Here is a 27,896-nt window from a genome sequence, read left to right on the forward strand (position 1 = left end):
AAGGATCCCCCCAAACTTTTGGTCTAAATCGAACTCGTCCATACATCCAAACGCCTCTAGCAAAATACACACACCCCCCTTGATACCTACACTGCCTCAATGCTAATCCTTCCGCCCCAACTCCAAATCAGCAACCAGCCTCATCGACTCCGTCCCCTGGACGGCCGTCTTCTCCCCGCGCCCAAAGAACGGCTTGACGGCGACATCAACGGTCTCCTCGAACAGCCGGCCCACGACCAGATCCTTCAGGTCCTCGCCGGTCTGGGCGAAATCCGGGTAGGCGTTGAGCTCCAGCAGCCAGGCGTTGCCGGTGTGATCGACGAGGAAGTCGACGCCGAACAGCTCGAAGGCGTTGGGGAGGGTCTGGAAGTGCACCATCATGCCGCGGGCGGCGGCCTCGAAGACCTCGCCGGTGACGGCGCAGATCTGATCGAAGAGGTGCTCCTTCCAGTCCGGGGCGAGGCCCGGGACGGCCGCGTCCAGCTGCCAGTAGCGGCGGACGCTGCCCTCATTGGCGCTGCCGCCGTCCTGGAAGCAGGTGTTGGTCAGGTGGCGGGCCAGGTCCGTGACCTCGTCGGCGCTGGCCTCGTCGGCGGGGGCGCAGTAGGGCTTCGCGGCGAACAGGGCCAGCATCTCCCGGAAGACGTAGACCTTCAGCGAGCCGACGGCCAGGACGTAGGTGCGGATGTGGAACTTGCGGTTCGCGGCGGAGGGGAGCAGCAGCGGCGGGTCGATGTACGGCTGCGCGATGAAGTGGCGCAGTTGCGAGGTGACCACGCCGTGGTCGTCGTCGTTGTCATCCTCCTCGGGCTTGGCGGGACGCTCCGAGTCCTCGTTGTCTTCGTCGTCCTCCTCCTCCTCGTCGTCCGAATCAGGATCCCATTCTTCGAAGATCTCCCGGAGCCCGTCTTCGCTGTTGAACAGCCGGATGCCGTTGCCGCGGTCGCTCATCCCGGCTTTGAGGATCCACCATTCCTTCTCGGCCTCGGGCAGAGTCTCGTTGCGCTCGAGGCTCTCGCGGAGCTCGTAGGCCTCCAGGAGGGCGTCGTCTAGGAATTCTGCGTAGTCGAGCTCGAAGTCGCAGGCGAACTTGAAGTGTTTGGCCAACACGCTGTCCGGGTGCTTGGTCACCCAGTTCGTGACGGTGTTGGAGAGGTAGTGCTTGCGGATCAGCGCCTTGCGGATGATGTAGGCGTTCGCGAGGGACGACGAGGAATGCATCATGGCATGCTCGAAGTCCAGGCGTTCGTACTCGCGGTACTGGAACACGGGGGCGGAGGGAGACGGGAGGTCGGCCAGGGAGGAGATGGTGCGACTGTGGCCGGCGCCGAGGCGACGCTGCAAGGCCTGCTCCATGAGACTCTGGACGTATGGGTTGTCGCTGTCCACGAGGGTATATAATGTAGGCTCATTATTATCCGGTCTACATGAACATGATCTATCAGAATCCCGGCCGTCCTGCGGTATGAAAAAAGCACTGCGAAATAGAATTGAAGGGAAGCAAAAAGCGACAGAAAGGCGCGGAAGGCATAAAATAGCTCTCGAATATCTGACAAGCGCGCAAGCTCTTCTCTATGATATGTGCAGGTATGCAGTTCGGGTCGTCTAGATTCGGCCGTTCGTCTGCCGCGCAATAAACATCACTCACAGCTTGATCTCCCCCTCGATGCCGGGCGTGTGCATGAAATTGGCCTTCAACGGCGTCACACTGCGGTTGGGGGTTAGCAACAGTTGACAAGAGCACGGGGCTAAACGCCACAAACCTAGTCATTCCCTCCTTCACAACCCACCCGTCATTTCCGGGAGCGCCCTCATCCACGCTTCTGTAGACATCCGTGAAATTGGGCGCCCACTCGAAGTGCTTATGTTGGATGCGAGATCGCTTGATGGAAGGCTTGCTCCCTTCTGCGGGCAGAGCTGTCCCGGCACCCTCGCCTTCTTCCCGCAGCTTGTGCTCATGCGCACTCGGGCCGTCCGTCGATGCGGAAGCCTCAACAGCCTTGAAGCAGCTGCCAGACGACCAGCGGTTATCGAGCATCTGGGTGTAGAGAACCTTGGCCTCGCTCACACCAGGCTCCAGAGGTACATTGACACTGTACAGATCTACTCCCTCCGCCCAGTTCTTATGAAGGTACTCGATCAACCGGACCGAATGCCGCGAAGCCTCGGCGATAACGATGGGGTCATGCTGGCGCGAGCTGAAGGCGTAGGACAGAGCGATAGCCCGTTTCCCACAGACGGCGGCCTCCATGGCGCCACCAATCGTTCCGCTGGACATGGCAAAGAGCGCGGTCGAGTTCCGGCCATAGTTCGGCCCAGAAACGACCAGGTCGATCGGACCGCGGTCCTCGAAGTAGTGGTATAGGCCGATCTGCACACAGCTCGCCGGCGTCGAGTCGACCAGGATCCACTCATCGCCATCGTATTCTTGGTCGTCGCCTTCGTTCATCCCGTGGGGCAACTCGTGAGTTGTTCCGTCGTCCTTGTGCAAAGTCCCAGGCCGGAAGTAGGTGGGCTTCACCGCAGCCCCGACCAGGTGTGCCTTACCAATCCATGATCGCTGCTGGTGCGGTAATACCACCGATACAGTGTGTCCGGCCGATTGTAGCGAGACGACGAGCGAATGGATATACGGTGAAGACTGGTTCGACGGCGGTCCGTCGTCGTTGACAACCTATTGCAGAAAACCCCGTGAGCCTAGGGTAAGATGGACAAAGTCCGATGAGGTGCTATAGACAGGATAACTGATGTGCTTACTAGAATATGCATTGCAACAAGAGCAAAGGTGGAGCGAAGGGAGTTGAGTAGGAAAAAGGTGAAGAAGAGGGGCAGAGAGGCAGAGGAGATCACGGCAGATTTCCCCGCCTTTTCGTCGTTCCTTGCGAAACCAGGCTCCACCTGCCGCTCCGATTTGTCTCGTTATCGATAACTAATTAACAATCATATGGATCATGGTCATCATGAACCAATTCAATCCAGCTTTGCAGTACATCGCATCCATATTGATCTAAGCCACATGTCTGCGTATCGACTAATTATTACACGAGCGAATATGATCATCGCTAGGAGTGTGCCCTGATGAGGTGACTCCGTCGTCGCTGAATCCCTTGTGCATGGGCACTTTCGAGTCCAGTTCCAATCCCTGAAACATCCGAGGACTCTGCGCCACGATCCTCGTCCGTATCTTCAATTGCATCGCTTCCCTCATCGTCCAGATCTTCCTCTTTCTTGATCGACGTACCCCTGATGTGAGAAGTCTCGGAAGGAACATCAAATAGAGACGATGGTTCGTCAGTATCTTCAGACTTGACAACTGCTTCGCTGCCGCTTTCTGTTTTGACGACGACATCTTTTCCTTCTTCCTTCGGGTGGTGGAAGACGATGGCCAGTAAAGCCCACATCATTCCTGCAGTCACCATGGAAACGCTCCAGAACATGAAGCCAAAGATGACAAAGGACGTGAGCTTCCAATTGTACATGATCCACCTATACCTCTGGTTAGTCTTGGAAAAAAATAGACCTGGCTGCTGCAAATAAGTGGACGAAGCATACCGTAGTCCAGTGAATGTCGCCTTGAACATCACCCTAGCTCTGTAAACTTGCATCTTTTCCGCACTATGAATTTCAAGGCGCAAGCTGGACGGAACGTTACGTTGTCCACGGGGGAATTGGACCTTCTCAAGCATGGCGACCCGCAACTTCTCTGCTTCTCGATTCCATCCAAGCACATAGAATGGCATCAAGACCAGCTTGTTCGCTGTGTCGACCAGAGGGGAGGCGTAAGTGAGAATAGCAGAGCGGCGCGATTGGGAGAGCAGGGGAGTCGACGTATTCAACCCAGTCTCTGCAGATGCTGACGGCGGAGAATAGAGCGCCAGATCCAGCATGAAATTGCCAGCAGCAACATTCGAGGGGGTCCGCGGTAGCTCAAGTTCTACCTGCACATCATACATCTGCAGAGATACCAAATCCGAACCCAAGGACGCGACTCCCCAGGGATGGCCATCACTATGCGCAAGAAAGAAGACAGTCAGCCATGAATAACCCTTCCAGCGGTAGCCTCACTAAGGCAGCCGAAGATCAACTTGAACCTTGGGTCTTTGACGCACTCGAACTGCATGTGAACAATGCGCTCTAGCCCGACCTGCGGGATGAAGTTGTGATAGAAGATCGCATACGCTATTGCGGAGATGAAAACCATGCATATAGCTGTCAGAGCAAAGAGCAGAGTGCCCAAGTAGGCTTTCTGCGCTTGCTTAGACAAAAGGGGACGCATTGTCTCTGCCATCGAACTCTAGACAATCATCGCGTTAGCTGATGCGCCTGCGTCAGTAGTTGTTGATGGGACATTATCACCATGACCCGCGAGACAGCGCCTGTGCCATGCTCTGGCTCCTCGTCTACTACATGCTTAGCATCCATAGCTTTGAATCCGAAAGGTTTGAGCCGAGGAAGGGGTGCATTGATGAGGGGAAAGCATGGGGAGAGGGCGGCGACGTAATCGGGTGACAACCAGGGCGGTGGATGCTTCCGCCTTGTTTATGGTGGGACAAGCTACCGTAGTAAACGTAAACATACAAGCAACCAACAGCTTTGAAAGCTAATGCAGCGACTACGAGCTGCACAAGGCATTAAAATCAACGGCTACAAACAAGCATGCACATAATAACTCAGAGGATCATAGTTTATAACTCCGCGTATTGTTACAGACCACCGTGAAAAGTAGTTATAGAAAAGAGCATCACCAAAATAAGGTAGACAACACAGAGAAGAGAAGGATAGAGGCAGAAAAGGGAAACTAATGTAAGTACCATATAGCGTTGAAAGCATGTTTACAAGTCCTAGAAATGCAACCTCTCCCAGAACCCAACCGAAAAAGCAAATAAATTAGAACAAGCAAGCCACCAGATAAAGAAACCCTTTCAAATCATACACCCCAGGAAAGATCCGTATTTTGGCGCTACATGTCGTGAGCGGCATAGACAAAACACCATGACAGAAAGTCGTTTCGGCAAATGCAAGACATCGAGGCATGAGAGAATACGTCATGTTAATATAATATGAGAAAGTAATCGAGAGAATATCTCCGTGAATGTTTAGGCCATCGCCCGCGGGCTCTGCTGTTGAATGTGCTGCAACAGAGCATCAAAGAGACGACCGATCTGGGAAGCATGATTAGCGACAATGCCACATACTTGAAAGCAGATGAATGAACTTACCTCAGGCGCAGCCTGGATGAAAGGAAGGCGGAAAAAGGTGTAGCTTCGGTTCTGAAGCAGCTCCTGGAGAGTGATGATCAGTCCCCAAGGATGAGGACGATGGACAATAAGTCGCTCAAGAAGAACACGGATGATCTGTTGGCGAATGTCGGATTCATCCTGCTCGGAATTATCGGCACCAAAGAGACGGAGGATAGCGAAGCTGAAGAAGTAAGTGTGGCTGTTGGGGTACCTCAACTGATTGGCCATCGCACTCAGCAGGTAGTACCGTGCTTCCGGACGCAAAGCCTTCGCAAGGCTCTCCAAGAGAGACGCATGAGCGGAGTTCTCGAATGCCGCCCGAGTGTTGCCCTGGGAGTTGTTCACAGATACAGCGTTCTGCCCAATGTAGAGGACGAGCGCGTTCAGCAGCACCACGTTGACGTTGATTGGGTCATAGAAGAGACCGGATTCTTTAGTCGGGGGATTGTAAACTGCATCGCTAATTTGTTGAATAGATGCTTCGGATACAGTGGTGTTCTGGAGAGCGCTATCAACGACACTCTTGATATTCGCATGGTGCAGCGGGGCAGCGATATCGCCTGCAATTCTTGGAGCCTCCCGCATTTCCTCCAAACGTTCCACCTTGAGACCTTCTCTGAACGGATCCGGAAGTTTATGGAACGAGGAGGGATAGGCGCTGAGAACAAGATTGCGAAGTTGAGCACAATGAGTAGGAATGACGTTGCAGAATTGGAAATGATTCTCCGCCACAAACTCGGGGAAGTCATGGTGCAAGATGAGCAGGATTCGAAGGACACCCTTATACAAATCCTTGGCCACATAGGAAATGGTTGCCGGCTTGAGCTGCTCGCCAATGTAAGAAAGGAGAGCCTGCATAATCTCACAGTAGGGTCCCCAGCCTGCCCGTTCCGGCATGTTCAGCATACCAGACATAAAGAATCTGTGAGAGACGAGAGAAAGCCATCCATAGACGAAAGCGGGGCAGTATTTAGGCTGGAGGGAGAGGAACTTGTTGGCCAGAGCAAACATCATATCCTGGTGCTGATCGCTATGCTGGAGTCCGTTCATGGAGTATTCGCAGAGGATGCTGGAGAACAGCCTGAAGAAAACGCGCTGGTTGAATGCCTCACCTCGCATAACATAGTGATGGTTCAACACAAGCACGAGAAGCGATAGGATCGAGTTGAAGTAAGCAGACTTGCTCGTCTTTGCGGCACCTGCAGACTCTCCTTGGAACTTGACGAGCAAGACAACAAGCTTGCCTAGAGCGTCAATGTAGAGGAATGCTTCATCGAGACTACCACTGGGGTTTTGTGACTCATGGTCAAACATTGCTACCGAGATGTCAATGCTCAGACGGAAGAACAAAGCAGAATCTTCTTGATTATCCATAACTTGTCTTTGATGCAAGTCCTTCAGGAACGAATAATAGGTGCGGTCGATTGCGCCAGGAGCCTTGTAGATGCCAATCCATTCACTGAAGATGTACTCCATCTGATCTCGTTTGGATCTCGCTTTGTCACTGAGAAGAGGATTGACAACTTCAGGAATGCCGGACTCGCGCAGCTTGCGAATGATCTCATTTGCTACTGAAAGGTTGGAGTCTTCTGCAAGCCACTGGCTCATGGCTTCCAAACTGCCGGAGAAGTCAGATCTCAAGGCGGAAGGTTCTTCGCTGAAAAGAACGCGGTCCATCAGGTTGGAGAGAACCTCCAGAGCAGGGATTCTCTTCTCGAGGATAAGCCGCGTCAGGATCATATCGACACGGCGGATGTCCAGAAGACCCGCATCGATGAGAGCAACGGTGACCGGAACGTGGAACATATGCTCATCATCGACCTCGGAGAGGACTGCCCAGGTGTAACGTGCAACCAAAGTCGACATGTCGCACAGCTTCGCAAGTAAATGGACAAGAACCTCAATCTCCAATGTGCTTGGAGTCTGCGCATACAGGCTGGTGCAAATTCGCAGACATGTCAGTCTGGCCAGCTCTTCTCCGTTGGGCGAAGCGAGGATAGTACGGAGTGCTTGGTTGTATTCCTGCAAAACAGTGCTATCTCTGCCAAGATCTTTGACGTGCTCCTCCGGAGCATTTCGAGCAGCCTGCTGGATTTCAGACACGATGGCCTCAACCTTCTCACGAGGGCTTTGAGCCTCGAGGAAGCCGTTAAGCTGAGATTGCGCGCCAACAAGACCAGACTGCTGTAAGCGAGCGTCTTGTTGTGCCTGAGGAGTCCTGTGCGGTACAGCAGGTTGTTCAGCAGGGGTAGATAAGTTGGGGATAGGAGAGTATGGTTCTTGAAGGACATCCGGAAGCTGCCGACCAGAGTCGGTAGAGACATTTTGCACATGAGCAGCAGCGGGTCCGCGTGCTTGTCGGGCAAATTCCTCGTAGATGGCCAGCTGCTCTTTGTTGAGGCCACCAGCGCCTTGCCGGTAAGGTTCAGGGATAAAGAGGCCCCAGCGGTTCATAGAAGGGTCAATAAATGGCTCATTGGGGCGGGCAGCCCTGTGACGGCGGCGAGCTTCCAATTGAGGTTCAATGACCTTTTCAATCTCCGGCAGAGATTTTTCCTCGGCAGCCTTTTCGACAATGCCGCACGCGGCGTCGAGGTTATCATTGACACACATAAGAATGAGACCCTCGGGCATTGGCTGCTCGGAGTATTCTTGCTGGATCATCCGAATGTAGTTTGTCATGCTGACCTTGAGAGGCTCCTTGCAGGTTACCAGAGCCAAGCTACCGGCAAGTTGCCTGACCATGATTCCTGCTGCATGTCGCACTCTTTCCTCGTCGGGCTCCATGGCGAAGTCCTTGGACACTAGTTGAACGGTGGAAATTGAGGCGATGGTGACAGAGCGTTCTACCACAGGTGTGATGATTTCTGCAATAGCACGTTCAACAGCGCTATGGACAATTTGACGAAGAACATTCGCATCGATCATGCTGCTAGCTGTCGATGGAAGGACAAGAATCTTGTCCAAGCTCGGGAGTGTCGACATGATGGCAGCAGGAGAAAGTCTCTCGTGGCGAATGCCTTGATTGAGGGTACTGAGAGCCATGTCCTCGAACGCTTCCAGTCCATCAGGAATGTTAGCTGTAGACAACGCGTCCTCGATATGAGCGGAACGATCGCGGATGATGACGGACGGCTCGATGTTCTTGTGATCAAGATCAAGGTCCTTGCATAGGACTTCAATCTCGAACTTCAAATTCAATTTCAGCTCAGCGAAATGGTACAGCTCCATCAACAGAGCAAGGATGTCCATTAGCCAAGGATTGGGGGGTTTGAAGACCGTAGACTTGGTGGCTTGAACAAGCACTTTGCAAGTGAACGGAATCGCAATCGTCAAACGCTGGCTGTCGAACCCTTCTAGGAGAAGCCCCTTGAAATAAACATTCTTATGCTTGATAGGCTTGTCTTTCGCTATTGTCAGAGAACCCAGCCATGCACCCAAGTTCTTAAGGTGCCCTCGGTCAGTGGATGAATTCATTGTGGCCTCAGCGTTCAAGAGTCTGGATACGCTGACGTAAGTCTCTCGCAGAACCTCAGCCCACAGCAGCCTGTCGTCGATGCGATCAAGAAGATCCAGGTATAGTTGCTGGAAATTAGGCTGCAGCTTGGCCCGTTCCTCCACGAGATAAGCAGCGAACCACTGGTGATGCTGGTCACGAAGAACATCAGTAAGGTCACGAAGCTTTTCATCTATGTTCTGCTCGGAAACATTGTTCAAAACAAAGAGGATCTTGTCCTGTATGTCCTCGTCTGGATCCGAGTAGACTTCTGGTCGGAGAGGGGAATCCACATGCACGGAAACGAACTTGCGGGCAGCTCCGTCAGATGTTACAATTTCCTCGAGGTTGCCATTCATTGAAGGTCCAGCAACAGACTCGACTCTCCCACCGTCATCTCGAACTTGGCTTCCTTGTTCGCGCAGAACTTCCTCAGCCTTTTGGAAGATCGTGGTGCCTTGCAAACTGGGTATCTGCAGAAGAAGGTGGCAGAAGCCAGCCCATTCGGGGAGACGGTTAATCAATTGCTCAATCGCCTCAACACCGAATTTATACATGGGATCATGAACCTCATGCTCACGCACCGCCTCCAAAATCATGCCCAGTCCGACCTTCAGCGTGATACCGTCAACCAGTCGGAAATTGATGATACCACCAAACATAACCGCCGTTTTGGTCAATGCCTCCAAGGGATATTCATGATAGCAGTGGTATTCGTCAATCAGTCCATGAACCATGCAGGCAAAAAGATCTTGCTCGGCTGGCTCCCGGGACGACTTGTACCGCCTCATTAATTCAAGAATTTCTCTTAAAGACAGTTCCTCATGATACATCTTGCCGAAAAGCTCCTGCATTTGTTTGTCAACAGCCTCGGGTAAGGAATTCCCGTGTTCGCCGTTGGCGTCGATGATGTCATCGAATCCCTCTCCATAGTTGATGAGTCTGGGATAAGTTTGAATGCAAATCCGTTGCACGGGGGTGAGATTCTCACGATCACCAACGTATTCCTCGAGAACCGATAGTAAAGTGTAGACAGTCTTTACTGAAAGGCTAACCATTTGCGGAGCAACCTGTTCCTTTCTCTGCACATGGAGTTCATCCTCCGCCTTGATCCGCAGGAATTTGGACAGAAGGCTACCCATATCCATAGGACCTTTTTGAGCAGCATTGCGAACCCATTGTTCCAAATCGAATGGACCCTTGCGATGAGCATAACAAGCAAGGTCCATGGCGAGACCATTCGTGTAGCCGAGGAGATACTCCAGCCAGTTGAATTCCACAGCCTGTTCATAGATGGCTGCAGTGGAGGTCGGATCCTGAGTGAAAGTGGTGAAGAGCTGCTCGGCAACCCACTGACGATCCTGCTGCCATGCACCGTGGAGTGCGAGGTGATAGCCTTCCTCTTGCTTCAGAACGAAGACAATCAAGGTGCGAAGGACGAAATTTTGCTGAACACTAGTCCAGGGCTGGGGGAGAGAGAGCGCTGAGCATAGAAAGACCGGCAAGTCAAATTGGACAACGGCTTTGATCAGCAGCTGACTCTCAGTAGCAGACCATGCAGCATTAGAGAACAACGCCAGGTCAAAGATGGCTCTCATGGCGTCCAGAGACCGAAGCGGCGACTTTGCTGCGCGTTCTCCCTGCAAGCGAACAAGCTCGGAGCCATCAGCGAAGAAGTCTTCGGGAAAAGTGGCGCGCAGGTTCGGAATCTGAGAGACATCTACCCGGGAGGATACAAACGCCGTCAGGAACGACATCTGAGTATCACGGTGTTCCCAGTCTCCACCCCACAGTTTCTGCACGTCCAGGGATGAATCCTCCGCAGCCACGGTTAGCAGGACAGCGAATAGCTTCGTGAACTGCTGAGTCTCAAGCCTAAGGCCTTCTCGGTCGAAGTTGCGGAATACAAGCGGCCAATTGATCTGCTTTTCGCCATAGTGTGATCGGACCGCGCTCAAAAATGTCTCCAACGAGAATTCGCGCCAATACTGTGAGAGCACCAGGAAAAGAAGAGCGCTAGCTACGTGGTCTTCGTTCCAGCAATCAGAGCCCGCTGCATTGATCGTTTCAGTTACAGCCTCTGGGCTCGAGGTTGCCCGCGGTCCCTTCGAATGGAGCTGGCGGACGAGCGTGAATTTTGGACTGAGGAAGTTGAACATTTGTAGGGAGGATGCGACTTCAAAGGGCACGTCTTTCTGCACATTCCGATATCGTAGGTTGGCAGCATATACCAGTTTCCCTTTCACGTCGTCGGTGAAATTCCTGGGCGGATACAATATAAAGCGCTCGATGGTCATTGCAATGAAGGAATTCTTGTATTCCTTGGCAGGGTTCGCGAGGATTTGTAAGAAAGGATTCACGGAGTTGGAGAGGATCGCATCAGCTGCATAGACCGACCGATTAGCCTTGTAAATCCGCATACGGTCCGATAGCTACTTACCTTTCGCGCGTAGATCTGACTTGTTTGCGGTTTTAAATGCCAGGGCTAAGGATACTTTCACAAGTGGATCAAGCTTGAAATGATCCAGAAACGTCGAAAGGTCAAAGTCACGAAAGATATCGCCTTCCGAGGTATCCACTGTCTCTGCGATCTTCTGCGCTTGCTCTATGTCCTGAGGGACCTTCTCCATCTCCTGCACCAAAAGTGGGTAATTGCCGGCATTTTCCACCGACTTGTTTACCCCGGGAAATATCTGCGGGGCATTGCCTGTGAGCAAGCGTCGAAAGTATTTCGAAAAGACCTCCATGCCGTTAGACTCTACGAGCTAAATAAACCAGTCAGTACCATGGTACTCTATGAATGATCAAAAGCGCTAAATGAATTAGGGTGTTACCTTATGGATCTGTGCGGCTTTTGTTTCCCACTTCTCTCTACCCTCTTTCTCTGTGATAGAATCCAGGAGGAGGAAAACTTGGGCAATAGATATCTTAGTAAGCGACGACTGGCTTGCGTGAGCTGCAGCGCCCGAAGCTGCTGATCCCGGTTTGTCGGATGGGAATCCTGTAGGCGAGTTCACGGTTGTACCAGCCAACAACGGAGAGAAGGTGGCGCCTCTGGAAGATCCCGTCCCACCTCCGCCTCCCCCGGAGCCTCCTCCACCCGCAACAGAACCCGCTGCGGAAGCCAGATGTGACCCTGAAGAGGGGGTATGAGCTCTGAATTTGGGCGAGGAGAGAGTTTGTCCGGATTGCTGGTGCTGTTGTGAGCCAGATTGGAAGGAGGTGAAAGGTGCCGGCGTGGAGGCTGGCGAGGGCGCGTTACGGCCAACGGGAAGACCCCTAGCGGAACTCAAGACGGCGGAAAAAGAGGTAGTGAGAGGGGACGAGGTTGAACCACCGGGACCAGGGCTACTGGACTGTGGTGGCCCGCGAGAGGCTGAGGGAAGAATCGAGGATGATGCGAGGTTGTTGGTCGCAAGCGGAGTCAACCCACGCCGAACACTAGACTGGGACACGGTAGGACCCCAAGCAGATGGCTGTTGTGACCTTGCCGGTCTTGTCGAAGATGACTTATCGGTGCCAGAAGCAATCGACGATTGGGAGGAAGGAGGAGGGGGAGGGAAGGTCATCTAGGAGACGCGATCATTTGATCTGAAGGCGAGCGACAAATTTTTATTATTCGTGATCACAAATAGACAATGGGAATTAACTCAAGTGAGAGAAAAATCGTAGATGTGCAACAAATCGACGGATTCTGGCAGCGGCAAAGCGAAGACCGATGACAATGAGAAGGACGTTGCTTCGTGGCACAAGTGGATGGGAAGTTCGGGATGGGTGTGAATGACGGGCAGCAGAAAGCGAGGTCGAGTGGACGGGGCAGGTGGAGCTGCCTGAGGAGTCGACACTAGTCTGCCTTAGGCGGCAAACCTGGGCGGCTCTGCTGTTCGAGTAGAGGAGAGTGGTAGATGAGGGAGGAATTCCGAGGACCGGACCGTAGGTGTGGAATGGCCTGGGCGAGTTACGGAGGCTTGCTATGAGTACTAGTAGTATGGTTGAGGCAGCCACACCCCTAGTAAGTACCTCTCGCAGTGAGGAGGACCCGAGAGGACTTTGTGTTTTGCTTCATGCAGGGAAGTACAGTTTACTCTACGCGGCGGAGTAGGTACCTGAGGCACGCGTGACGGGTGATGTGAGGGGGAAGGGGGAAGTAACTCCGTCGGGCACGTGAGCCCCCGGGTCTCGGGACACTATGGACCAATGCGGATGCTCTGGAGGCAAATGAGTCAGCGCTGCTCAAGCTGAGCAATGCGATGGGATCGATGCATGCAGCAAAATGTGCAACTCAAGGGGAGGGACGGATCGAGAAAGAAATGATGCTCTACCTATACCTGGATTGATTCTGATAGTATTGGGCTTACATACATCCCTATGCTTGCCCCCTTGGTGGTATTGATACGTGGGTTCAGCACTATCCTCTGCATGCATCAGTCGAACGACTTAAGACTATATGTATCAAGGATATGGACAAAAGGCCAGAGAAGAATGAACTGAATGGCAATCTGCAAAGGGACATGAAGATTCAGGGCCATCTTGATGAGATTGGCACATTCTTCCCATCAGCGGGACCAAAGAGGCCCCCACAAGTCAAGATCATGATGAAACACTTTGATATAAAATCACAGATGACGAACCATAGTGCAGGCCTGCATTATCACAGGGACAAACAATATGATCCACGTTCAGTGTGATACTCTGAAACCCACGAGGAATGTCCCGAGTCCTTGGGGAACAGCGAAGAGCATGAGCTGGTCTGGGGGGAGCTGCCTGACTTGGCCCCGTGATACGGCGCCGGTTGCCCCGAGAGACACGGAACTGTAAACATGACGGCGTCAACCATCTTTCATTCCAGGGCCAAGCTTGTGGCCTTCTCCACCAGAACCAGCCTGATTGTGCTGCCTTGCTCATTCTTTCCTTGGAATTTGGTCTTCCCTTCTCGGTTTCCAAGGGTCATCTTGCATCTTGCTTTGTCGTTGTCGTTTGATTTACAGTCACCTCCATATTCTGCCTGCGGTTCGCCATAAGGTCTCCCATATTGCCATTAATTGATTTCTTGATCTTATTCCTTCGTACGATACTCAGATGAGCACAGGCTGGCCGAAGCTCAACAGTCGTACCGGACTTTAATTTGTCACAATGCCAGGGACGGTTGCAGATGGGCCAACGGTGGCCATGTCGTGTATGAAACCTGATGTTTGTCACTGTCAACCATTCGGACATGGTGCGGCTAACGCCAATTTATACCTATAGTTGCCAATAATTTTTGGGGGAAAGATGATGCCGGAGTCGGGCCTATGATGGATCGGATGCACAATGCGAAGGCATCTTGCGACGAACTGAAGACGTTCTATAACAGTGCGTCACACGCAACTTGATTCACCCCAACAGCAGCGTTCGTGACCTAATAAAAATGGCAGTTCGAGCCGCGATCGAAGACGAATATGCACGAAAGCTTCTGGCCCTCTGCCGCAAACCGCTTGGATCGACTGAAATCGGCTCACTGCGTTCTTCGTTTGACACGGTCCGTGGTGAAACCGAGGCTATTGCGAAAGCCCACGCAGCCATTTCTACACAAATGAAAAGAGAGCTTGAGGAGCCACTGATTGCGTTTGCGGGAGGGTCCAAAGAGCGTAGAAAAATTATCCAGAATGGTATTGAGCGCCTTCTCAAAACCAAGATCCAGCAAACGCATGTCGTCAACAAGGTAGGCTAAGATGCTTGAAATGAAGCGCAAGTTGTACTGGGTGCTAAGCTCTTATAGACGAGAGATCGCTACGAACAGGATTGTTTGAGGATCAAAGGCTATCTCGCGCAGGGTCACATGGTTATGGGTCAGGAAGAGCGCAAAAACAAAGCCAAGCTCGAGAAGACGCAGATTCAATTAGCATCCAGCAGCAGCGAGTACGAAGCCGCAATTAAGATACTAGAAGAGACAACTGGACGCTGGAACAAGGAGTGGAAGTCTGCATGTGATGTAAGGAACTACAGGCTGCTCCAGTTTTTATTTCTTCAAATCGTGACTAACAACATCTCAGAAATTTCAAGATCTAGAGGAAGAACGGCTCGATTTCACCAAAAGCAGTCTTTGGACATACGCAAATATTGCTTCGACAGTTTGCGTCAGCGATGATGCTGTAGGTTGTTCTCATTCTGCTACAGTACTCGGCAACTAATGTATAGCTAGTCATGTGAGAAAATCCGTCTTTCTCTGGAAGACTGTGAGGTAGAGAAAGATATAATCAACTTCATCAAGGAAAGAGGGACCGGGCAGGACATACCTGATCCACCAAGGTTTATCAACTTCTGCAGAGGGGGAATTGATGACACTAGCTCTGAGGCATCAGAGGAAGAAGGCTACTCAGTAGCCCAGTTCCAGCGCACGATCAACCCAGCCTACCGCAGTTCCTCCCCGCAGCCTTCGGCCTATGACTCCAATATGGATCCCGATGCTGAGATTGCAGCTAAGATCAATCGGCCTCCGACACCTTCAAGCAGGGAAGCTACTGTTACTCCACAGAAGCCAGCACCGCAAGCCAGACAGCAACCACCTCCTCAGCCTATCCAGCAGCCCGTGCAGCAGCCCGTGCAGCAGCCTATCCAGCAGCCCATCCAGCCGCCAATCCAGCAGCCTATTCCGCAGCCGCTGCCAGTGCAGCCAGTGCAGCCAATGCAGCCTCCACCCATGCAACAGCCAGCTCCATTGGATCTTCGCCGTGGTGGATACTTACCGCCAAATTATGATCCTAATGAGCATGGCGAGATTGGTACTGTTCCTCATAACGCATATCCGACGGATGGCATGACGATGTTCTGCCGGACGGGGCCTCCCTCCGAACGCAGCTCAGGGACAAACAGCGCATATAGACCGTCAAGTCGTGACTCTCAGAGTGAGATATCAAATCCGACTTCGATGTCAAGCCAAGAGCCTTCAAGCGCAAGACAGTCTCCGACCAAGCCGATCAATGGCGTCGCGCTTCCTGGCATGGATAAGCAGGTTCAAAAGAAGCGAAGCGCGTTCTTCAGCAATAGTCCTTTCCGTCGCAAGAGCCGGCACGATAAAGATCGCCATTCCGGCCCAGCTCAGGCTCCCGCTCGCAGTACATACGAGGCCTCAGCAAAGCAGGCAAGCCCGATCAAAGCTTCTCAGCCTCAGCAACCTATATCCATCCCAGATTCGGGCAGGGTGTCTGGAAGTCCCGAGCCCGTTGATCCGAGAGCTAATTTCCAGCTCAATGTGGGCAACAACGTGTTCGACGTCGAGTCTCCAGACAAGGATACGAAGAAGACAGCACAGGCGAGCAAGAAAGCAGACGAGGAGCAAGACCCCGTTGCCCGAGCCTTAGCAGATTTGAAGGGGGCAGGAAAGCAGTCAGCAACTCGAGTCTCAGCCGATAGATATCACGGTATCGCTACGCCAGTTCCGCCGCCAGTCGCAGCGCCAACAGCCACTCCCGGCTCTGTCGCAACACCTCCTCCGGCTTATAATGATTCGTCATTGAAGCGTCTTGATGCACCGCAGCCCGCTTTCACTGCAGCCCAGATGCAAAAGACGACTCAGAGGTATACTGGACAGACCCAGAGTATGCTTAGAGGCACGAGCCAGGCTCCGAGGCGCAACAGCGGTCAAACACAGGAGGCTCCCCGTGCTAAATCCCCGGCGCCCAGGCGCAGCGCCAGCCCTCAGGTCAATCCTCCCCGCGTGGATACGCGCATGGGCCAGTATAGTCGAGCGGCGAGCCCGAGCCCGAGCTCGTACCAGTCAAATAGCATGAAGAACCGTTATGCGCAGTCTCCCACCGTCTCCACACCTCCTCAACGCCCTGTCGATGCGACACCCCGCTCTAGGCGCGGCTCTGTGGCCACAAACATGCCGCGAGCAGTGTCTCCCCAGCCTCAGTATCGTCAATCTCCCACGGCAGCCGCTTCGCGAGCCGTTTCACCCCAGCCACAGTTTCGACAACCCCCACGAGCTGTGTCACCTCAGCCTCAATTCAGACAACAGGCTCGTCCTTCCAGCGCTGGAGGTATGGAACTACAATTGTCCAGTCCATCTGACATGTACGGCGGCACCAATGATGGCTATGCGTCCCGGCGCGACAGCGGCAGGCCCATGTCATATTATGGTGACAACGCCAGCGTACGCAGCCGGTCGAGAAGTAGGTCAATGGCTGTCGCCGACCCTGGCAGACAGTTCAGTCGGGATGGCAGACCAATTTTACACTTTGGTAAGTTCTCACTTTCACGCGTCCACCGCACTTTTGGCAAAGCGCCCCCTAACACTTATACCTATAGCTCGAGCAATGTACAGTTACACGGCCGCTATACCTGAAGAATTAGGCTTCAGCAAAGGCGACGTGCTTTCCGTCATCCGGCTGCAAGATGATGGCTGGTGGGAAGCGGAAATCACGACCACTCGAAGCCGAACCGGATTGGTGCCGAGCAACTATCTACAGATCATCTAAAATCAGCAACCTTCTGAAACTATGCAATGACCCATACCCCTGTTATTTCATGAGCATTTCAATCCACCTACAAACCGGCAGTGACCACTATCCTAATTCACGCGTTCATGATATTGATACCAGATTGTGCCTAATTTCTTCTTTTCTTCTTGCTCTACTTCTTCCGGACGTTCGTCTCCCAAGCCATGTAATCACTCTCTTACCTACTTTGCTGCCCCTCGACCATCACTGTCCTTTGCAAGCCCTGTCGTTTGGAAGTCGGTCCTTTTATGAGTTTGGAAGTCGGTCCTTTTATGAGTTCGCGATACCTCTTTGTCAGATTAGTATGACGATTGTCCTTCGTTTTCTTGTGGTTTGGGGCTCGGTTAAAGAATGTTGTTATCCCGAATATGAAATTGTCTGAATCTAGGATTAGGTGCGGAAGCTTTCCGCAAGCTACGAAGTACAGTACATGTTCTCCCGTATCCCTGCCTCATAGATCATAGGCCGGGGTCTTCTACCTGCACAATCAGGCCCGATGTACGCAAATGAGCCCTTAACCATGACAAGCCAAGAACTGGCCATCGGGATATTGGAGATGAGAACCCCTGATGTAAAGGGCAAGTGACAAGGCTGCACTTGGTTTTTCCGACTGCTTCGGATATCGAGGAGTGAAATCAACCTAGCCAAGTATATATCTGGCGGGATAAACGTAGTGGATAAACATATACAGCATACAAATGATAACCCGGAAAGCTAAGATATATGCACGCTGGAACTTATGGATTATGTTCTCGACCCGGCACTGTACAAGGAAAGAGCTCTACTCAATCTGAGAACCTCCCGAGAGTTCAACAAGGGGGATGCACGGCACGACGACCCGACTCCCATCCAGCGCATCGAATGAACACCTCTGCAGGTTTCGCCACAACTAAGATTAGGTTTTATTCGTCATCGACAAAGGAGTTAGCCAGGCGGCCAAAGATAGGGACCTCGAAGTGATCGAGCGTATCAACTGTGGCGGGGGAAACAGATGTCAGCACGTGCGTGATAACCGCAGAACCCGGTCAACAAGAGAGAGGGAGAGAAGAGCCGGCCCTACCATCGCGATAAGCACGCATGCTCAAGAACCCGATCATCGCAAGATCGCCGACGAACAAGAGCCAGGATAGAAAACTTGACCCGGAGCAGATAAGGTGGATGATCTGGGGAAAGTGGTGAGCCCATGGCCTCCTCGTATGGGCTGGAGTACGGGTTGCAATAAGTTTAAGAAGGAAAGACTTACAAACATGACGGTGAAGAGCATGCTCGACTGCCATGCATGGAATCTAGATCCCAGTTAGCAGCAGGACTAAGACGCTGAAGTATAGGATTGGCCGATGTCTGGCGTGGCCGGCATATAACGTACCGTACGTAGTCGCTCTTGTGCTCCACCAAAAGGAGAAAAACACCACCGGCGGGAGGCAGAAGCAGATATGCCAGCATTGCTTCGACGTCCATGCGGATGGGGAGACTGGTGTCGAAGGCGCCGAGGCTCAACCGGCCGCCCTCGAGGTCATTCCCAAAGCCCGTGTTTCCGTGGCCGCTGGTGTTGTTGACATTGCCTGCACCTGCACCTGCACCTGCACCACCGGCGAAGTGGCTCGGGGATGGCAGGCCGGGGGATGCAAGACCAGGGGCTGGAGAGCCGCGCGGGGACTGGATATTGGGGGGTCTCGTACGGTGCGCCTCGCCCAGCGAGGGGGAGAATGCACGTTCCACCTCGGGCGATTCGTCCTGGTAAGGGGCAAAATTCATGGTGTTGAGGAGGATGAGTCCATGGTCAAGTTGCAAGCCAGGCAACGTCGCGCAAGCTTATCGGCGGTGATGGAAGCTTTATCGCAGTGGATCGCAATTAACTAGTATGGGGCGGTGATGCGGCTCGGTGCCTTAGGCAACAATATCCGTCCCCCGCGACATCTTTTGTTTACATCATGAATATGTGCTACGGAGAAAGGGCACGTAGTGATTGGCTTTGCGAAAGTTGTCTTCTCATAAGGGGTATCGCCTTCATTTGTCTCATACTATACATGTCTCATCCACAATCGTCATGCCATATTTACCATTTTAGCCCCGGCCGCGCCCACGCGCAATCCCCGAGCCCCTCGCAATCCCACTAGCCGGTCTACGTGTCGTACTAATCGTAGGTGGTCTCCCCGTTGTGGTTGAGGACGCCGTTGTCCGTGTGGCGCCAGGTCGTGTGCCCGAGTATGAGATGCCAGGAGTTCTTCCCAAGCCACTGCGCACTCTTCCATAACTCGACCCGCGGGTGCCTCTGGCGCTGGCAGCGGCGGCTCTCTTTCTCTCGTCTTCCGCAGCCTTGCGGGCAGCAGCTTCGCGCTGTTGTTGAAGCTCTCGTTCGCGTCTCTCGGCAGCCTGCTGCCGGAGAAGTTCCTCGTGTTCCGAGTCGGCCACATCTTGAACTGCACCTTGCCAGTTCGGGTTGAGGATCAAACGCTGATTGTGCTCGGTCTGGGAGAGAATCCGGGTCCAGGTATTCAGGAGGGTAGAAGCGGAGTCGAGCGTTCGTGAAACAGTCTACATTGAGTTAACAATCAATGACTATAGTTCTAAACAATGACGCAGTGACACCAGACTCACATCCATGTTCCCTTTGGCACGGTCAAGGCTCCCGAGGAGACCCTCGATGACTTGGTTAATCTTACGAACGCTCTCTAGCTCGCTGCGCAAAGCGGCTTCACGCGCCTCTTGGCGGTCAAACATCGTCTCGCCATCATCATACTCTCCATCATCATGGGCAGGCACTTTTGTCGGTTCGGGGGACAAGCTCTCCTCCTTGACCGCTTTGGAGGCATATCGATTATTTCCACGCTTGGAAGGCGAGTTCCAGAGATCATCGGATTCATCGTCAGATAATTGCAGATTCATATCATCTGCTAAGCTGCGAAATGCCGTAATTCTGTGAAGGAGGGGAAGGAGGGGAAGATATGGGCGGAGGGGAAGTGGGAGGTGCAGAGAGGGGCGGATCGAGAAAGGATAAACTCGAATTTAATTGAGTCTGTAGCGCGTAGCTAAGTGACCAATGGATAAATGACAAGGCGCGGATCGTCGGATAGTAATCGTGGGGCGTGTTCAGCCACTGATCATAGACTAGGGATTTGTCGAAGCCTCGATCGAAGGTTGTCGAGTCAAACGGGAGATGGGTTTGGTGTGGCTGGGAATGAAACAAGAGCATTCCACAACCACGGGCGTTGCTCCTCCGCCCTTCCAAGTTCGCGCCCAAACCCGCCTGCCCACCGGCATTTCCCCCCTCCAACCAGCCAACCAAGTTCTCTTCCCTTTACCAACTTCCCCATCCTTTCTTCATTCAATCACTAACTCTGCTACCACCACCACCACCACCACCACCACCACAATCACCATTGAATTACCCAACTGTCACCTCCACAATCACCACCCCCCCGACTATCACGTATATCACCCATTCTTTCGCTCCCATCCGATCCTATCTGTCCAGTTTTGACCGGCTTGGTTACTCGCGTTGGAGAAGCAGTCGGCTTCCCGGTCGTCGCGCGTTTTCCTCCCTTTGTCTCCCTTGGATTGCTTGCACCACGGCTTGGAACGGACCCTGCACAACACCCATCCTTTGCGACTCTCTTGGAATCAATTACATCACGATTCAGCGATCGTTCTCTGTTGGCTTGGAGCTGGGATTGTTTGAGGTTATATATCGTCACCTAGGATACACGCTTCTCACACAAAATGGCGACAACACCACCGCCGCCTTCCACGCTACGGATTCCTCCCACCCCCCGACATGGTGCTAAATATGATCACTATGAGCCTTATTCTACGCGTTATTCATCCAGACTAGCCAGTCAACGTGCTTCCAGAGAGTCTCAGACCACGCCGCCGCCTGGTTTTCCGCCTGCGCGCGCAAGCTCAAAGCTTCCAAAGAAGCAAGACGCCCGGGAATCAGCGACACTGTCACCACCAGGCTCTGTCCAAAGTTCCCCTCGGAAGCAAAAGGCGGGCCGGCTCACTGGAACACATTCACTACCACACTCCACTCTCGACGACTCCGACCCTTTCAACACCGAGCCTTTTCACACTCGTCCTCCACAATTTCTTCGACCCACACTCACTGAAGGGATGCTGCCCACACCAGCAAAAACGCCACGGAAGAAGGCAGTCGCAGATGTTGGGAATACCGCCAGAGTTCTCTTCCCTCCGCCTCCCAGTTCCAGCTCACGGAAGAAGTCCAAGAAACATACTGGGTTTTCGCTAGATAGCTTCACTGAGGATTTCGGCCAAAGCGGAACGGAGATCAAGATTTACACCGACTCTCGCGATCGTGTCCCAGAGTTGGATAAGAGTGAAGGAAACCCGTTCTACAAGAAGCCCAGCAGTAACACAGGCACCCGCACTTCCCGACGCAAAGAGATGATCCGTGACAAGGAAGTTGAGGAGTCAGTCAGGCGTGAAGATGGCATGGTCTACGTATTGTAAGTCCTACTCTATTCCTACTATGTCTGGCATGTTCTAACTCTATCTTGCAGCCGTGGCAAGAAAATGTTCCGCAAGTTCACCGATGACGTTGACAGCTGCGGCGAGGACGAAGACGATGATGACCTGGGCTTGCTGGCGGCCCGTCCAGATCTGATCGATGAATCTGTGGTCGCGAAGCTTCGACCTCTCACTCGCTCATCGATTAAACCCCGCGTGCTCTTCCGCTCTGCGGCTTCTGATGCACAGCAGGATGGCACGGGTGAAGCGGACGAAGAAGCAGCTACAGATATTGAGGATCATCTACTTGATGTTGAGGCTGAAGAGACAGACAATGCCGACCTCGATCTCGACATGCTGCAGCGCTGTGTCACACCTCTCCGGACTACCGCAGCTTCCCCTTCATCTCCTGGCGGCACAGAACGTTCCCTGCGCTCTCGAATCAAGCGAGATAGCAAAGAGAAGAGCGAAACCCCGTCTACCCCGGGCTCCGAAACCAAAAGAAAGCGCGTTAGTCCCTTCGACGGCTGGCTTCGAAGCAAGCAAGCTCCTCCCGTGGTTGGTACCAAGGCGAAGAAGCGTGACGCGGACGCTGCTGCCAGTCCTGGGCCCGTTCAGAAGAAGACCCGCAGCAATCGCGCAACTACGTCGATATCATGATGACAAGGCTAGGGTGACCGACATAATACCACTGAGGATGAAGCTCAACTTTTATCGATCTTACCAACTCAAGCAAAGGAGTCATACGGTGTTTTCCGAATCTGTCTTCCAGTTTTCCTTTTCTGATCTTTACCTCACTGCGTGTTCTAGCGTTCTAGGCTCTTTCTCTCTTTGTTTACTTCGATCGATGCATTCGACTATCCTGCCGATGTCTGGCTCACACAGCACGTACCAAACTCACATGATTATGAGACCGACACTCGCGATAAGGGAGGATAGCAGCTCTATGGGATGCGGGTTAAAGCGGGATGGAAATGGCTGGGTTTGGCGAAGCACATATGGTTGGCGTTGTTCTCCTTTCTATCTTCTCTTCTCGATTCTCTTCTTGCACTTGGACCGAATCATTGATCGCTGCTACGATGTCTATGATTCCCCCACCTGCTTTTTCGGGCTCTCCTGCTCACTCTCACTCACCTTAGGTAGATCACTAGTTTAGCTTGAGGGACGTGCTAGGTTCTGTCTTGGTCTCCCCTTAGATATCCAATCAAATTGAATACCAAACGATGAACATGTCTTCAATTCTCCGCCGTCTTCGTATTTCGTGGTCAAGTATCTCTTCACCCTTCCGATTCTACATGTCATGCGATTTTCGTAATACACGGCACGCCGTTCTACAAATGACCCATAAATGACATACACCAATCCCCGATCCAGTGAACGCCCGCCCCCAAATGCCATCAAGAAGAAACCAACAAACAGCCAAATCAGGCCTTCTTTTTTGCTGCCGCTTTTCCGAAGAAATCACTCATTTTCTTCATCCCGGTGGTATTGACCTTCTTCAAGTCCCTTACGCCTCTGGACTCGCCGGCCTTCTTCTTCTTCTCCTCTTCCTCCTGCCGCCTCTTCTTCTCCGCCCGCGATTCCGCCGCCTCTTCGTCCTCAGCACTGCGTTTGCGACTGAAATCCCCCAGCGACCGCGCCGCCAGGGCCTCCTTCCTCAATTTCGCAACGAGCTCGAGATGCTCCCGCATGGGCCGGAAGTCCCGCGGCGCGTCGGGGGCAGCCAGCATCGCATCGATCCTGGCCCCCATCTCCTTGGACAGGTATGACTCCTTGAGGAAAGTCAACGCGGTCGAGATGCGCAGCAGCTCCGCCACGCCATCGGGGGTCGACGGACCTTCGGGGAGCAGTTCTTCTTCTTCTGGACCCGCGGTCGTCGTCGTCGGTATCGAAGCCTCGGCTGCTACCGGGGCCTCCTCCCTTTTGCCGTTTTCGACCTCATTCTCTTTATTCTCCCCATTCGTGCCGCCGTTCGGCACAACGACCTCCACCGTCACGGCGGAGGACGGGTTGCTCTTCTTCACCCCCATCAACGGCATCGCCAGCTCGCTCCGCACAAACCGCTCCTCCAGGCTCGGGGGCAGTTTGCCCTCGTGCACCGCAAGGATCCTCTCCGCTTTCGTCATCAGCTCCATCAGCAGCTTCTTCTCGCTGAAGCGGAACAGCTTCTCGTCGCCGGCTTCGACGGCGTCGCAGATCGCGGCGGCGCGGGCGTGGATGGTCGCGCGGAAGGGCTCGGTGTAGAGGACATGGCGCAGGTGCGGGGCGAGTTCGTCCTGGATGGAGTCGATGATGTCGTCCAGGGGCTGGTAGAGGGTGGCTTTGGCGGTGGTCAGGAGGGGGATGAGGAAGAAGATGAAGTCGAGGGGCGTGGCGAGGTGGATGGATGCGTCCTGCGAGATTAGGGATGGAGGGGCGCGCGGCGCTGGCTCTTGAGGTTGGAAGGGTAAGGTGTCAGTGGTGTTGTCGTCGGGCGAGGATGATGATGATGACGTTGCGGTGTTCGTAGGGTGGGGGGTTGTGGAGTTGTTGCGTGCAAAGAGAATGCTTCGTGCCGCGGGCGCCGTGGAGGTGATGGTGGTGAATTCGTAGACGCCCTGTTGCGGGCAGAAGAAGTAGCGGGTGAGCTCGCTGGTTTGGGGATTGGGGAGGGTGAGGAAGCGGGCTTCGGAGCTGGCTGTGGAGGGCAGGATGAATGTTTTGCTGGGCTTGGTTGGAATTGGAGGCTGTTTGGGTTGTTGTTCGGACTCTGATGGAGGAGACGCTGACGCCGACTGCGGTGGTGGCTCGGAGGGAGCGGAGGATCGAGTGCGCGGCATTGCGAGGGTTGTGTTGGTTTTTGTGGGGGGAATGGGGCGTGAATGAGTTATTTAAGCAGCGACAAGCGGTAGCATTGCGGATATCACAGAATTGCTTTTGTTTGATGTTGAAGAGGAGTACTGTACTTTGTACTTTGTACTCCGTAGATTGAAGTCAATTGAAGCGCAGCCCGGAAGTGCTCAACGCGTCCGACCTTCTCGGCCAGGCCAGCCGACGCGACGACGCGCGAACCAATCAGAAAGGAACCTCACAATCCGCCCACGGCGGTTAAAGTTAAGTTAACATGAGAGGAGTTGAAATGCAGTGGCAGAATGTCATTGCTTCGTTCATTCGATCCTTCCCTTCCCTTGCGTTTCATCTTATGCATGTCCTCGATTAGTCGGCGCCCATTGCAGCCCCCCTTCGTCTCTTCTTTGTTGTTGTTGTCAGTGGAGATGGACCGTGGTTGAGGGAGTTCTACCACGCCTACAGCACACCTGTATTTTTACTCGATTCGACTCGACTCGACTCGACTCGATACGACGCGACAATCCCATCTGCTCCGATCGTCTTTTCCCCGCATCCCTTCATTCACCTGAACATGGCAAGCTGTCGCGAACGCGGCTAACAATTGCAAAATACCCTCTTCGCCTCTTACTGCATACCGCCCTTCCGTCAATTGCTCTTCTCGAATTTATATAGCTAGCGTGTGCTAATGACCAGCAGTGAGTACAGACTCTCTGCCCCATCTCGTGACATAGTGCTAATGTTCAATTGCGCCGCAGTGGTCGATATACCATGGCCGCCGAAATCACCGCGGGAGGCTCTTTTGAGTAGTCCGAGTGGCCGCAAACGCCTTGAAGAACTGCAGCGTCGTCAGGGAAACCCCGGCTCGCCATTGAAGCGCTCCGTCACCACCCCCGATTTACGATCCAAGGCAGCACAGCTCCTGAGCGACGGCATGGACGACGACGAAGATGAGGATGAGGATGAGGAGACATTGAAGCTGAAACTGGCCGCCATTGAGGCTCGCCTCAAGCTGAAACAGCTTCAGAAGAGTCGTGCAAAGTCCGGGTCTCCAGCACAAGCCGCACACAACGGAGACAGTGCTCTTGTCCGACCTTCGTCGGCAGTGAGGTACTCATCGCAGTCACAAGCCCACGTCTCTAGAAGCAGGATTGAACGGAGGATCCAACACGACACCTCCCTGGACGACGTGCAAGTTCCGCTATCGCCGACACGACGGCCAACAGCCCCGGCGGATCCAGTATCCCCGCGGAGATTTATCTTGGGTATCGATAAAGGTCTCAAATCAAGGGACGTGTCTCTGAAGCGACCTCCAAGTTCGAGAAGCACTGGCCAGTCGCTTGCGACGAATGGCAATAGGACATCGACGGGTCGCGACGGCTATGTCTCACACTCGAACAAGCTTCTACAGACAGTCACTGCGGATCACGAACACGGCCGCCCGAAGAGCTTCAGCGAGCGCATGGCCGAGAGTCGCTCGGAGGAAAAAGCCCGCAAGGATCGAGTTGAACGGGCTGAGCGCATTCAAGCCAGCCGGAGCACGGCGTTTCACATTGACAAAAATGAAGTCGACGCGTTGAAAGCGGCTGCGGAAGCGCGGAAAGACGAAACACCACGGTCACCCGTACGCAGCAGGCAGGCCGAAAGCTTCAGTCGGGAAGACGTTCTGCGGTCATATGGCAGGCTCAAGCCATCCCTGAAACGGAGCCAGACCCTCCAAAGTGTACGGCCTCAGGACAGCGATGCGGAACACAAGGAGTCAACACCGTACTTGCACAGGCGAAACCTCAAGTCGGAATCTCAAGCACATGCCTCTTTGCTTGGGAGCTCCCAGCACAGCGCTACAGATGATTCCCAGGGCGAGAACGGTGGTGATTCATCGAAATTTGAAGCATTCTCTGGCTTGCACTTGTCGAATCGGATTCTGCCCCATTCATTTGTCACGCGGACGCTCAAGGACAAGAAGGTTCTCCGTATTCCGGATCTTCTTCGAACCATCAAAGGACCGAACTTCGAACTACCGGAAGACATCGACACAGACTACGTGGTTTTCGGTATCGTAGCCTCCAAGTCCGAGCCCAGACAGGTCAAATCGCAGAAGAATGTCTCGCAGAAGGAGGCCGACCCCTTCGACGACGGCCTCAACAACACCAACTCATACATGGTTATCACCCTGACCGACCTCAAATGGACTATAGATCTTTTCCTTTTCGAAACTGCCTTCCCGCGATACTACCGGCTCTCTGAGGGGATTCTAGTTGCCATTCTGAACCCTACGATAATGCCACCACCCAAAAACAAGTTAGATACCAACAAATTCAGCCTCGCCATCTCTTCCTCCGATGACACCGTTCTCGAGGTCGGGTACGCTCAGGATTTGGGATTCTGCAAAGCCACCAGAAAAGATGGCAAGACGTGTCATGCATGGGTCGATGGACGCAAGACTGAGTTCTGTGATTTTCACGTTGATCTGCAAGTCCGCAAAACCCAAGCTGGGCGGATGGGGGTGAACAATGGACCAGGCATGTACGGGCCCGGCGGACGTTCTGGCTCCCGTACTGGTTACTTCGCGGGCGGCGGCCATGACGGTGTGAAACGACCTGGGCCACGTAACGGACTCAAACCGGCTGGCGCTCAATATGACAGCGGATCACAGTCCGTATTCTATGTCGCGCCTGCGCCGAAGACTTTCAATAGAGGTGGCCTAGGTAGTGGAAGTGTTCACCGTCACCAGCATTCCCTGGGCCAGTCTGCAGCTAGCCTGATCGACGCTGACACGGACGACCCTTTCATCGCCGCAGGCCGAATGGGACGTGGGAGAGACAGCAAAGAGGAGCGTTTCCGCAAACGCCTTGCAGATAAGCAACGCGAGAAAGATATCACTGAAAAGCTCATCACCCGGACCAGCGGCGTAGGGGCAGAGTACCTCCGTGCTCGAGGTAATGACCATGTTGTTCCTGCTTCGCGTCTCAGCGACGCCTCCAAAAGCCAGCCGCGCAAGGCCGGTGACAAGGACTCAGCAGTTGCCACCCTTAACCTTGCCAGTCTGCGCAAAGCAGCAGCCGTCAACCTCAGCCCTTTGAAACGCGCACACGACGGCGGTGGCAGTGACAGATCGCACGGCAGCAGTGCAGTCAAGAAAACTCGCTTCATCACCTCTCATGGTATCAAGGAGGCTGGGAGGGACAGTTTGGGCGGGAAATTTGAAATGGTATCCACGAACGATCATGATGACGACGATGAATTGGACATCATCTGAACGAATTGAATCAGAACCAAGAGAGAAAAACAGGCACCCTATACATTGTCAACACGAGAAAAAGAATCAGAACGAGATAATAATGTTAGATACCCCATTGACCGATTCCAGATACATGTTGATAAGTGTTG

At 53.4% G+C, this 27,896-nt stretch overlaps 10 protein-coding genes across 10 annotated transcripts; 3 read left to right on the forward strand and 7 right to left on the reverse strand.

Moving 5' to 3' along the window:
- Window positions 1–102: 102 nt before the first annotated feature.
- BO86DRAFT_352521 (putative acid phosphatase) lies at window positions 103–2,853 on the reverse strand (the record flags this gene model as incomplete). Its single annotated transcript, XM_025669488.1, has 4 exons — window positions 2,758–2,853; window positions 1,764–2,674; window positions 1,649–1,708; window positions 103–1,540 (listed from the first exon to the last, which is right to left on the reverse strand). Exons 1-4 carry the CDS (start codon window positions 2,767–2,769, stop codon window positions 103–105), a joined length of 2,421 nt encoding a protein of 806 aa, XP_025533075.1. The 5' UTR covers window positions 2,770–2,853.
- Window positions 2,854–2,871: 18 nt separating this feature from the next.
- On the reverse strand, window positions 2,872–4,504 carry BO86DRAFT_80069 (seipin). Its single transcript, XM_025677693.1, has 4 exons — window positions 4,357–4,504; window positions 4,092–4,294; window positions 3,553–4,008; window positions 2,872–3,486 (listed from the first exon to the last, which is right to left on the reverse strand). The coding sequence occupies exons 1-4, from the start codon at window positions 4,420–4,422 to the stop codon at window positions 3,063–3,065; spliced, it is 1,149 nt and encodes a 382-aa protein (XP_025533076.1). The 5' UTR covers window positions 4,423–4,504; the 3' UTR covers window positions 2,872–3,062.
- Window positions 4,505–4,594: 90 nt separating this feature from the next.
- BO86DRAFT_80109 (uncharacterized protein) lies at window positions 4,595–4,963 on the reverse strand. The gene has a single exon (XM_025677695.1). It carries the CDS (start codon window positions 4,828–4,830, stop codon window positions 4,645–4,647), a length of 186 nt encoding a protein of 61 aa, XP_025533077.1. The 5' UTR covers window positions 4,831–4,963; the 3' UTR covers window positions 4,595–4,644.
- Window positions 4,964–12,510, reverse strand: BO86DRAFT_80108 (CCR4-NOT core subunit CDC39). Its single transcript, XM_025677694.1, has 4 exons — window positions 11,571–12,510; window positions 11,177–11,501; window positions 5,220–11,119; window positions 4,964–5,162 (listed from the first exon to the last, which is right to left on the reverse strand). Exons 1-4 carry the CDS (start codon window positions 12,303–12,305, stop codon window positions 5,097–5,099), a joined length of 7,026 nt encoding a protein of 2,341 aa, XP_025533078.1. The 5' UTR covers window positions 12,306–12,510; the 3' UTR covers window positions 4,964–5,096.
- Window positions 12,511–13,438: 928 nt separating this feature from the next.
- BO86DRAFT_352527 (formin-binding protein HOF1) lies at window positions 13,439–17,605 on the forward strand. Its single transcript, XM_025669489.1, has 7 exons — window positions 13,439–13,912; window positions 13,984–14,088; window positions 14,151–14,437; window positions 14,495–14,707; window positions 14,769–14,867; window positions 14,918–16,958; window positions 17,026–17,605. Exons 1-7 carry the CDS (start codon window positions 13,870–13,872, stop codon window positions 17,193–17,195), a joined length of 2,958 nt encoding a protein of 985 aa, XP_025533079.1. The 5' UTR covers window positions 13,439–13,869; the 3' UTR covers window positions 17,196–17,605.
- Window positions 17,606–17,904: 299 nt separating this feature from the next.
- Window positions 17,905–19,030, reverse strand: BO86DRAFT_385167 (DUF4870 domain-containing protein). Its single transcript, XM_025671045.1, has 4 exons — window positions 18,583–19,030; window positions 18,460–18,502; window positions 18,277–18,379; window positions 17,905–18,189 (listed from the first exon to the last, which is right to left on the reverse strand). Exons 1-4 carry the CDS (start codon window positions 18,969–18,971, stop codon window positions 18,119–18,121), a joined length of 606 nt encoding a protein of 201 aa, XP_025533080.1. The 5' UTR covers window positions 18,972–19,030; the 3' UTR covers window positions 17,905–18,118.
- Window positions 19,031–19,180: 150 nt separating this feature from the next.
- BO86DRAFT_452787 (DASH complex subunit DUO1) lies at window positions 19,181–20,376 on the reverse strand. The gene is made up of 2 exons (XM_025676950.1): window positions 19,815–20,376; window positions 19,181–19,751 (listed from the first exon to the last, which is right to left on the reverse strand). Exons 1-2 carry the CDS (start codon window positions 20,100–20,102, stop codon window positions 19,281–19,283), a joined length of 759 nt encoding a protein of 252 aa, XP_025533081.1. The 5' UTR covers window positions 20,103–20,376; the 3' UTR covers window positions 19,181–19,280.
- A 441-nt stretch (window positions 20,377–20,817) lies between these two features.
- BO86DRAFT_80147 (uncharacterized protein) lies at window positions 20,818–22,494 on the forward strand. Its single transcript, XM_025677696.1, has 2 exons — window positions 20,818–21,679; window positions 21,734–22,494. The coding sequence occupies exons 1-2, from the start codon at window positions 20,937–20,939 to the stop codon at window positions 22,338–22,340; spliced, it is 1,350 nt and encodes a 449-aa protein (XP_025533082.1). The 5' UTR covers window positions 20,818–20,936; the 3' UTR covers window positions 22,341–22,494.
- Window positions 22,495–22,982: 488 nt separating this feature from the next.
- BO86DRAFT_385170 (uncharacterized protein) lies at window positions 22,983–24,625 on the reverse strand. The gene has a single exon (XM_025671046.1). The coding sequence runs from the start codon at window positions 24,497–24,499 to the stop codon at window positions 23,105–23,107; it is 1,395 nt and encodes a 464-aa protein (XP_025533083.1). The 5' UTR covers window positions 24,500–24,625; the 3' UTR covers window positions 22,983–23,104.
- Window positions 24,626–24,846: 221 nt separating this feature from the next.
- Window positions 24,847–27,839, forward strand: BO86DRAFT_444888 (Mcm10/DnaG-type zinc finger protein). Its single transcript, XM_025676410.1, has 2 exons — window positions 24,847–25,204; window positions 25,265–27,839. Exons 1-2 carry the CDS (start codon window positions 25,195–25,197, stop codon window positions 27,763–27,765), a joined length of 2,511 nt encoding a protein of 836 aa, XP_025533084.1. The 5' UTR covers window positions 24,847–25,194; the 3' UTR covers window positions 27,766–27,839.
- The last annotated feature ends 57 nt before the right edge of the window (window positions 27,840–27,896 follow it).

The sequence above is a fragment of the Aspergillus japonicus genome, assembly GCF_003184785.1.
Source record: "Aspergillus japonicus CBS 114.51 unplaced genomic scaffold BO86scaffold_2, whole genome shotgun sequence".
Classification (NCBI taxonomy): Eukaryota; Fungi; Ascomycota; class Eurotiomycetes; order Eurotiales; family Aspergillaceae; genus Aspergillus; species Aspergillus japonicus.